The 11341-nt window shown below is 40.6% G+C and overlaps 1 protein-coding gene across 2 annotated transcripts; it reads left to right on the top strand.

Moving 5' to 3' along the window:
* Nucleotides 1–391: 391 nt before the first annotated feature.
* mdm4 (MDM4 regulator of p53) lies at nt 392–8850 on the top strand. 2 transcript variants are annotated; one of them, XM_085353179.1, is made up of 11 exons: nt 392–551; nt 1063–1150; nt 1234–1308; nt 1410–1543; nt 1662–1711; nt 2166–2230; nt 5793–5889; nt 5963–6123; nt 6295–6489; nt 6602–6670; nt 6758–8850. In XM_085353179.1, exons 2-11 carry the CDS (start codon nt 1079–1081, stop codon nt 7325–7327), a joined length of 1488 nt encoding a protein of 495 aa, XP_085209305.1. In that variant the 5' UTR covers nt 392–551; nt 1063–1078; the 3' UTR covers nt 7328–8850. The 2 variants fall into 2 exon arrangements, with proteins under 2 accessions (XP_085209305.1, XP_085209306.1); XM_085353180.1 differs by having other exon boundaries at nt 6310–6489.
* The last annotated feature ends 2491 nt before the right edge of the window (nt 8851–11341 follow it).

The raw sequence follows: 11341 nt of genomic DNA on the forward strand, positions 1-11341 counted from the left end.
TATGGCTCCATATGTCTTGAAGTTCTCCAGAGGTCTAATAATGAATTAATCATTTGATTCAGGTGTGTTAACCCAGGGTGATATTTAAAACCTGCGGCCTGGAGAGGTCTGTGGCCACAACCAGCAAAACCATTCCTTTCTTGGGATGTCGTGTTGTCACCGTTCGAAGTGGACTCCGTGGTTTATGCTTCATAAACGCTTCCTAAACTGAACAGGGTATTTTCGCTGAAGTTTTTTTTTTAAAATCATTGTATTTTACAACATGCTTTTAATCTGAAAAGACTGTTTTAAAAAGGGAAAAATGCCTCTGTAAGTAATATTTTTAAAAAGTAGGGGGAGCCATATTCTGGCTTCTCATGCGGAAGTTGAGTAGCCACAGTCATCATTTTGAATCTGTAGTTCAGCTAACTGTCTCCTGGTTGCTAGCGTTAGCTAGTGTTAAAAAGCCAGCATTTCAGTTTTCCATAAGTCTTTACGATGCGGACCAGCTGTTAAGCCAATACTGCGCCCGAAGCAATGTACTGGCTGTGAAGTAATGTCAGCTCCTCACGGTGAGTTAATATTAGGAGCGAATTGTTGAGTAACTGGCTAGCTTCCAAAGTTAGCCATCGTTAGCGCTGCTGCTATGTTAGCTAACACGTTTGCCTGTAGCGATAGCAGCCTTGCCACCTGCTAGAGATGTCTAGAGAGGCTGCAGCTCACGTGTGTGTGTGTGTATGTGCACAGCAATACCTATACTTTTACATTTTTGTGCCATATGTTCGGCGTTGGCTCGCCTGGTTTAGTTTTGTTTTGTGAGGGCGCCAAAGGGAAAGTAATAGTGTGAGAAGTGACAGGCCATGACGGTTTCAGATTGGGAAGTTAACTCGGCCTAGTTGGCACTGACTATAAACATTGTCAGAATTTTTCAGTCTGTCAATAACTTGACATTGCTAAGCTGCGTTTGGCGCCGTAGGCGCTGGTGTTGCGTGGGATGTGCAAAGTCGGTGACTATAGCAAGCTGTGGAATGCTGCTGAATGGGTGAGTCGTTTATAATGCGTGTTGTAATTTTTGCTTTGCAGCTTTAGTTCGTTTACTATGAGCTCCCTACCAGCCCAGACTCCGGCATCAAGCTCGTCATGCAGGACGCTACCGGGAGAAGGGAATCAGGTGCAGTTAAGACGCAACTACAAGCATTCAGTTACCTCATATATAACATGTAATGCTAAGCGGCGGTGCTGTTGTCCATTTAGGTGCAACCAAAAGCTCCTCTCCTGCAAATACTGCGTGTGGCTGGAGCCCAGGAGGATATCTTCACGCTCAAAGAGGTGAGCTGTCTAGTGTGACTTTGAAAAAGAGCTATCGGTCACGTGGTCATTCCAAAGGTACAAATGTAGCCTGAACATATGAAATCTTCTGCTTTGTGTAGGTGATGCACTACCTGGGCCAATACATCATGGGGAAGCAACTGTATGACAAACAGAGGCAGCACATAGTCCACTGCCAGGATGATCCTTTGGGAGAGCTGCTGGAAGTGGAGAGCTTCTCTGTTAAAAACCCGAGGTAATTACCTTAACCAAAACCTGTGCTCATTGTTGGTTCTGCTTTGTATCTGGACTTTATACATTTTTAAAAAAGAAGAAAAATCTTAATTTTAAATGCTTGTATTCCCATTTTACAGCCCAGTGTATGAAATGCTGAAGAAGTATTTGGTTGTTATTGACTGTGCTGGTAAGTGATTCTTTCATTTATTGATTTAAGTCCTTTGCACATTTTTTTTTTTTCTGGTGAAATTATATTTTTGTTAGGTGGAATCAACAAAAAACAAAACAATCTGTGGATTCATTTGTGGGTGTCTGAAGTCAAAGTATGTCTCTTCCTGTGCTCCTTATTGAATTCACTGTTATTTGCATCATATTGTGGCTTTTTTAAATTACATGAGAAGATCTGTGGGTATACCAACATTCCATGTATATTCAAAGACCATCTTGTTGACTATATTATGAGTGATTGTGAAAGGCTGTCCATCGCTTGGAGGATGTGGGGATCCTGCACAGTCCCAGATGGACCCCTTTCCCCTGCTTAAACTTCATATCTGAAGGGCCTTAGTGAGAGTGTGCAATGCTATAATTAAAGGGGGGGGGGGATGTCCTTTTTCTGTTACTGTGTCTCATTTGAAATGCAGACGCTGCAGAGAATCTTTCTGTGGGCCGTGAATGTGTAGATGGCGGAGTGGAGGATCGTGGTCAGGTAAAGCTGAAGCATGGTGCTCAGAAGAAACAGAGACCCTTACCTGCTTTCGCTTCACTACACACAACTTTTTGTAACAATGTCACAAAATAAGTGCACAGCCACTCCGATAATGCCTTTAAATGGAGCCCGACTGATATATCAGACAATTTTAGCTACTTATACGTATATTGATATTGGCATTTATAACTGCAGATGAATTAAAAAGTAAAGAGGAGATGGAGAAGTGTGCTTCAACCATGTCATGAGTGTTGATGTTCCATAGTTTGGCCACCAGAGGGCACTCTGCAACTTCCCTGCTGGCAGCAAACATACCTAGATGGTCAGAGCAGTTATGCAGAGCATGAACTGGTACTTCATGACTTATTGTCATAATAAAACAAGATAATTCAACAGTTTGCTTTTTCACAAATAACTACACATAACAAGTTGTCTTTTTTTCCTGACAATAACTTATTTAGAGGTTAAATCCCCAAGTATCAGTCTTAAAAATCTTATTTTGGCTGGGCTCTGTTTTAAAGTGCTTTGCCCAAAGTATAAGTTTAGTTTCTACTGGGTTGTGTGTTCTGGGGAAGGTGGTGTAAGGGCTGCTGTCTTCGTTGGTGTGCAGTTGTACAGAGTGGCACCGTCTCTGTACAACCCCATTCTTGGTTTGGTCTGGTGGCTTTTCATCACTGTTTTATGACCCACCAGTTCCACCCATTGGATGGGGGGGCAGAGTCACTGTCTCTGTCTGTATCAGAGTTCTCTTCTCTGCTCCGAACTGGAGGATCACAGCTCCTGATCACCCACAGGTCTGACTGCCCTAAACCTTTTCACCTAATCCCACGTTCCTGCACCCTTCTTTCCAATCCCTCCCCAAATCCTCTTTGATCTTACTTCGTGGCTTGTATATAATTTGGTTTGCCGCAACATTGAGCTATATTAAGATATTTGTCCTTTTTATGAAATTAAAGGTTGCTGCATGTGCCACAACCATCTCAGAATGCTATTGAATCAAATTTCAGATGATAATTTAAGTGTTGAATTTGCATATTTCCTAGTTACATTTTAGTGATTAAAATAATAGATCTGTCTGGTAGGGGTGCAACGATACACAAAATTCACGGTTCGGTTCGATATTTTTTTCGATACAAAAAATGTTCATGCCTTTTTAATTTGTCATTTTTTTTATTGAAATTATAAATATATATATTTTAACTCAAAAGTACAGTTTTTAAACAAAGTAATAAAAATAAATCTATCTGATTGAGAAATGGCTCATCTTTGGAAAAGTTTATTACAGAGAAATGTCTCTTTCCAAAATAAAAGCTATACTATAAGCTTCTTCTGGGCTATATTCTCAGCAGCATATTAAATATATCAGGTCCCCATAAGGAGAATCATGTGCTAACAGCTGTCTAAATGACTCGGGTAAAGTTTGTAGCATGCGTGCTTGTTGTTTTTGTCTGCTTCCACTTGTCTTTGCACTAGGATGATGTCGGCGTAAATGTGCAGTCATATTCATTGTTCCCACTAGTGCGGACAGCACTAATCTCGTTGAAATGACATTAACGCCACAACACGGCAAATCTCCGTTAACGAGCTACCGCGGATCGCCCTATGCGTGGGGCTGGATGGCCAACACGTTAACCTCTGGGTGGTCTTGGGTCGATTTGTGCCATTTTTCATTGTTCATTTACACGCCATTTGCACTGTGTTGAATGGAATATAGCGAAAGTCTGCAAAAAAAAGGTTCGGTCACATTTACTGTTAAAATTTCAGTATGACTTCCGGAAATTAGCTTCAGTGGCTAAGCTACAGACAAACTTACACTATCGGTCCTAGTGGTCGATTTGTGCCCCATTGAAACCCATTATAAACGCTATTTTTCACGGCAAAAAAATTACGGTCAAATCGATCGTGATCGGTTATGTTTCCGTTTCCGTTTGCAGTACTGGCCTTAGAGTTGTAATTTTTTTATTTGTCCACCGGGTGGCGCCCTTGCTCCACATTTGACCCCAGGCTGGAAAACAGCGGGCTGCTTAAACAGACCTGCGGGAAACGAAGCCTCATTTCCGGCGTGCAGCAGCAGCTTCGCCCGCTGATCGGGCGGGACCATTTTCGGCCCCTAGGACCGTTTGAGGGTGCATTTTTTTTTTTTTTTTTTTAATCAACAGGAAATTACGTATTTGTTGTGACGTGGTACCGGACGTGTGTGTTGGAAAAAGGGGTCCGACGCAACATTCCCCAGTCATCGTCGGGAGTTAACCCGGGAGGATGCACTGATTTCGGCCTAGAGGAGGAGCATTTGCCGCCTGGAGACCATTTTCTGGTCCGAAAAAAAAAAAAAAAAGGCGATCGAAATGAAGGTTGGTGCCAATCTTTAGTCCATCTAAAGGCCTAATTATAATAACAATCAAATATTACTTCAAATGTTTGTTTGTTTTTAAATATTTCGTTTTGTTTTGGGGGGCTAAAAAAAACGGTGCGCTCATGTAATTAAACTGCGATTAAAAGGGTTAAAACCCCCGAAATATAATTAAAACTTTACATGGATAGTTCAGGGAGAAGTAGTTTTAAAAGATTGGCTAATTTAAAGTGGAATAAAATATTAATATATAAATTTTTTATAGCACTTTTTTGGGCGTGGTCGATTTGTGGCTCTAGGTCCGATAGTGTATGCATTTTTCTAGGACCCCCCAGAGGTTAACGAGCAAACTGCGCTAACGCACTAGTTCCCACCAATGTAATTGAGCATTGCGTGGCACATCCGACATACTGTTTTACTTTTGTCCATACCTTCAGGGTCATACGTCACATGAAAACCAAAATAGTTCCCAAGGCCAGATCTGAATGAGGGTGGGGGAGGTTCAATTTGCCATGTTGCAAGGAGAGCTTAGCTTCTGTCTCGCTTGCTTGCCCTGCGGTCAGTGAATCTGCGTTCGACTGCTCCGCCTAGGCTGCACTGTCAAGCGCAGATCCACTGAGCGCTCAACACAAATGGCATCGTCAGAAGGAAAGTTGATAAAATAAATTAAAACATTTGTATTGTTCGATACATATGCGTACCGAACCGAAAGCACTGTATCGAACGGTTCAATATCGATACGAGAATCGTTGCACCCCTACTGTCTGGTAGATGTTACTTTAGACTTAAATTCTGTGTGCGTCTGTTTCTTTGCTTTGACAAATGTGCCAAATTGTTCATTTAAGAAAAAAAAATGAGACAACAGTACATACCTTGGAATAAATGTATTAAATCCAACGAATTTAGAGTTGCGGTGGATTGTGTGATCATGCTCTTGTTTATTCACCTGTCTGTTAGTATACTGGCTTTCCTTGCCTTTGCTTTCTGCTTTGTTTACCCAGCACTCAACATTTCAGTTTGCATTTATATCCTAAATTATTTTGAACTCCCTCCCTACTGGCCCTTACCCAAATTGCCCAGCCCTTTGTCCCTTGTGCCATCCCACCCCACCTGTAAACAGAGGCCATGTTGAAAAGGAGCTGCGAGTCCTCCAAGTACCCAGTCACGGCTCTGTGTTCTAATTTCTTGCGTTTGCATTTTCTTCTTTTACAGATGTGTGGAGGTGTGGTCAAAGCAGGTTTGGAGGCTGGTAGTGATGGGCCTCTCCTGCAGACCCCCTCCCAGAGACGACCTCGGGAACCAGATGATGGTAATCAAATAGTCCATTGCACACTTAACAGCCTCGTTACAAGACACTGTTTAAATGTTCAAAACCTCCTTAGACTCTCTTGAAGGTTTGCAACGCTCAGCCTGCAAGCGACCCAAGCTGGATGTTACTCTGGATGAGTGGGACCTCTCTGGCTTGCCCTGGTGGTTTCTGGGTAATCTCCGTAATAACTACAGCCGCAGGAGCAATGGCTCCACTGACATCCACACAAACCAAGTAAGACACCTCACGTGCTGCTAGAAAGTCCACCCAGTATAATTAAAAATGGTTAAAATGGGCAATAAGGTTCATTTTAGAGGTTTCAAGCTTAGGAAAACTAACAGACATTACTTGTTGACAAATGGCAAAAATCAGATCATAACAGTGGTGGTCTGACTGATGTGTCAGCTGTCTCTTGCACAGGAAGAGGATACGGCCATTGTGTCGGACACCACTGACGACCTTTGGTTCCTCACAGAGGGCGAGAGTGAACAGGTGAGTGTGGAGATGAAAGAGGCTGCTCTGGAAGAAGGCAGCAGAGAAGGAGAGCCTCCACTGGAGGATGATGATGGGGGAATGAAGGAGGACAAAGCAGACAGAGAAGTATGTCTTTTTCTTTCTTTTTTAAATTTTGTGATATATTTCTTTCTTGCCAATAAAATGTTTTTCACTAAGAAATGTGGAGAGGTGATGTGATCTGATGTGTATTTATTAGATGCAGGAGGAGCCAGATGAAGACTCTCAGTGTCTGAGTGATGATACTGATACAGAGATCTCCACACAGGTCAGTATCTCTGAGCCTCCGTTTATTCATTTACAGCCATTTGTTTAAAACTATATCAGTCTTGTGAATGCTGTGTTTATATCTTAGGATGCATGGCAGTGCACAGAGTGCCGAAAATACAACATACCTCTCCAGAGGTACTGTGTTCGGTGCTGGGCTCTAAGGAAGAACTGGTATAAAGATGTCCCTCGGCTTGCGCATTCCCTTTCTGTTCCTGACATCCCAGCATGCAGCTCACTCATTACCCACGATGAGGAAGATGACAGCGACACGGGCATTGATGTCCCAGATTGCAGCAGGACAGTTTCTGATCCTGTCATCCTCCCTTCACATTCCACCGCCGATCGACCATTGCCAACAATGGTAATGGGAAAAGGCAAAGGTCCGAGGCCCTCTGTCTTCCACAAAGATGAGCAGCTCTCTGAAGGAGACAGTCAAGAGAATCTGGGCATGGAGGTTGAGGACGTTAGGCCTGAGGCGCTGCTAGAGCCTTGCAAGCTCTGTCGAGTGCGGCCACGTAATGGAAATATTATACACGGACGCACTGCTCACCTGCTTACCTGTTTTCCATGTGCAAGGAGGCTACATAAGTTCCAGGCTCCTTGTCCAGGATGTGGGAAGATAATCCAGAAGGTTATTAAAATATTCATCCTGTGAAGGGCACACAACCCATCTGTAAAGTCCTGGGGACCTGACCAAAAAAATCACAATACAAACTTTTCAACAACATTCAACCATACAGCTGCATAGCTCCTAGTACCAGTCTTTGCTTGTGGACTCATAAAATCTCTGCACCTTACTGTCAAATTTATAAAGAGACAAAATATAGCACTTGGTGAATCTTGCTCTGTTGCATGGTTTATTTGAGTCACACTGCCTCTGAAGTATTGTTAGACGAAACCTCAGTCTTAACAGTTCACTATACGAAATGCTTGTTTTGGTGCCACATTTAAATAAGGGACATACAAATCCAGAAGTATTTATTTATTTATTAAAACTATCACATAGGCACACACAGTTTGAGTTATTTTATGTTATGAAGGGTTTGTTTTTTGTTTTTTTTCCCTCTAAAAGTTTATGGCTTTTTTTTTCTTCATTTCTTATTCATAGTGCAGTTTTTGGGTGCTGATTTTTATTTCTGGAAATTTTAGGATGTGCTTAAGTTTTTCATTAATTTACTTTGTCCATCTGGACAGAAACTGAACAGAATAATAAATGCAGGTATGCAAGTACAGGTCTCTTTGAGCTGTCCCTTTATTTGTGGGTTTTGTTTTTTGTCTTAATCCCTCCTGCATCTCTTTACATAACACAGCTCTAAAATGTAAGTTTTAAAGCAGCTGAACGAAGAAAAACTCTAAATCTGTTTTTAGATGTTTCAGGCTTGAAAGTTTCCTCCCAAAATCAATGTACACTCAGCACATGTGAATGTATTGTGAAATACAATGGTGACTTAAGTCTAGTTTCTTGCAGCCAGAAATGTAAATGTAGACCGTAATGCACAGCTGAAGTATTAACCGTAATTGTTGAACCTTGGTAATTTGTTAACGTGTTCAGTATGTACATTTGTCAAACCTCTGACAGCTATGCCTGCAGTAAGTTATGTCATAATGTTGTTGGTTCGTGTTTAAATATTATAATTCGGAGTACTTTAGATTATTTCTGGAACCTGTTTAAAATGTAGGTATTGTATTTATTTATTGTTTTACTTGTGGTCAGCTCGTAGCAAACAGAAAATGGTGCACTTGTTAAAAAAACAAATCTAATTTGCATTTGTAATTTAACAATAGAGAGAAGAAACCGGCTGAGTTACCAGGTGTACCCTCAGTGAAAATGGCTTCACAGGGGTTATTTTAAGCGTTACACTGCCATGTAATGACTTTATACAGAAATGTGTATTATAGATTTTATTTGGATTGTTCAGCTTTATTTGAAGATTGTGGACCACATAGATGGTACTTTTTGAGTGTGTGAACGGTCTTGAATAAATACATTGTTCCTTATTATTCAGTGACTTTTAGGCATTTAACTTTGGCTCTGCGTAACACAGTGTGTATATTAAGTGTTTGAGCTGATGTTTACTTGTGCTTAGTCTTTCCGCCGGGAGGTGGAGAGAGGTTTCAGTCTTGTAACCGTTGCCTACAGAAACTGTACAGTCCCTGTAATAACATGTAATGGATATATATATATATATATATATATATATATATATATATATATATATATATATATATATAGAGCATGCCTCTTAATCAGATCCAGTGCAAAGCTGGTGTCAGAGCTATATTAGTAATGTAAATGCAATAAAAGATGAATTATAGATTGTAACAAGTATTAGCATTGTACATCAAGGGGGAAAAGGCTCCCTCATGTACATTTACAGACCTCATGTAAATGAAACACTTAATACCAGTGATACTGGTTGATTAACACATCCCAATTTGTCACATTAAGACCATAATGTTCTAAAACATGGTGCAGTTATAGGGGTTTTTTGTTATGGAATAAACATGTTTTGTTAAGCGAGAAAGAGTTGGGAATTGTCTGCTTTGTTCACTACTTCACCAGAGAGACAGTTGGTGTACGGTACCCACTGGTGAAATCTGTGTTTTAGTTGAATAAGTCATTGTGTGTGACAGGCCAGCTGTCATGTATCCTCTCCTCCTTGACTGGGCTCCAGCACCTGCGACTCTCCTCTGCTTACTCACTGTTCATTTCCTGCTTACTCGTGCTTGCCTTATTTTTGTCCTGTTCTTGAGAATTGGGGCATACGCCCTGCCTTCGACTGTGTATGCCTCTGTAACACCACTGCTATCCAAATTCTGTATAAACACTGCAGCTACTTTACACCTGAGTTATTTACCAATTACTCATTGGGGTGTATTTCCTGTTCATTGAAAGTCCCCTGTTAAACTGTTCTCCAGTCCCAAATATGCAGTCATAACGCAACAGCTTGTTATTCAAATTATAAGTTATTTGTTAACTTTCAGATTCTTCATTATTACATTATTGTTATCTATATATGTAAGCAACCTTTAATGCTTATATTGAACAAACTGTTGGTAATAATTATCAAAGTATTTCCACTTGGAATGGCTATGTTTCTTTTTTTTTTAATCCACTTTTTTTTTTAATCCACATAATTGTTGTAAAAAAAATTTAACTAAAAGGTGGCTTACGTCTATCTTCTGGTGCCTTATCCTCAGAATATTTCTGAATCTCGGTAGCAGCAGTTTACATGGATGTGCAGTACTTGGGAAAAGTCTTTATATAAGACTATATAATTTATTAGGAAAATGGAAAATAGGTGCAGCAAGATATTGAAACATACATAAAGCAAAAACAATTTGTAGAATTGCAATGAGCTTGAAAATCAGTATTTGGTATCACCACCTTTATTCTGCAACAACTCTGAACTCTCTTAGGGAAAATCTCTTGTCATTTTTAAAGCAGTCTTCAGGAATAGTTCTCCGGGCTTTTTGGAGAGCATTCAAAGCTCCCACACTGCCTCAATAATGTTGAGGTCCAGGCTCTGGGGAGGCCAATCCATGACTGTCCAGGTCTTGTGTAATTTGGTATTCCTCAGTCTTTTCTCCCTGTTTCCCTTCATTAAGAATGTCTTCTTGGCTTGGCAGCCATCCACAGTAGATGGATCAACTGAAGAGCCAAATATGTTTCTCAGATCTTTGCTGTAATTTTTTCTGTTTCTTACGAATATTGAGATACTGCTGTAGATAGTTTTTAGGAATGTGACTTCTTCTTTGGTCCTCCACTTGTCCAGTTTCCTAAAATGTTTTAAGGACACACTGCACACCATACTGAGATGTCACCTCATTGGTGCAAAAATGCTATTTGATGCCTGTTAAACTATTTTCTTTGGCATTTTTGTAAATTCAGCTAACAAAAACTGTCTAAAGATACAATTAAAATGTTCTTCCTTGCTTGTTTGTCTCTTATATATAGATCCAACGCTGATTCATCCCTTTAGTTACTCATAAATGGCTTCTTGGATAGCAAAGGTTACCAACCTCTGGTCAAAACTGCAGTGGGGTAAAACAAAATAGAAAGACAACAATACTCACGGACATTTTTTTTCTCCAATTTCCACTCATGTGCTTTATTTAAAGAATTTATTTTCCAGTGGTTTACCACTGAAGACCTCACATGCGAGCTGGTAGGTAGGTGTTGATGTTTTGTGAAATGCTTCCCTTTACTCTGTAGCTAATTCAAGAACAGTCTAGGCCTGCTGCTTTGTATGTGGCATCTGGTGCGTCACCGAGAGTAGAGACGAAGAATGGCATAACACCCCTGGTGACATGGCACCCGGAGCTTGGCAGCTCTAGAATGACAAGACCCAGGGAGTGGTGAAGGATCTGCATGTTTCCATGGCGACAGTGCTCCCATCTCAACATCCCAGAATAACTTAACACATTCTTTCTTTATCCTCGGTGGCGTATGCAATTATTCCTGAAGGGAAAATAGTTATTACTTCCATTCTTATGCCTATTTTTATTGTTTTATTGCAGCCACTGCCATTAATCGGTTTATTTGTTGATGTCATAAATGCAAAACTCATTTTAAGATATAGATTTTTGTGATACATTCCTCTGGTGTCCTTTGTCTCATACCCCGAGGATAGTACATGTCTGGATATCTATAACTGTATCTGTGGGG

This window comes from Diplotaxodon limnothrissa, linkage group LG5 (assembly GCF_057381915.1).
Source record: "Diplotaxodon limnothrissa isolate DT_005_m linkage group LG5, D_limnothrissa_male_GT1.1, whole genome shotgun sequence".
NCBI classification, from domain to species: domain Eukaryota; kingdom Metazoa; phylum Chordata; class Actinopteri; order Cichliformes; family Cichlidae; genus Diplotaxodon; species Diplotaxodon limnothrissa.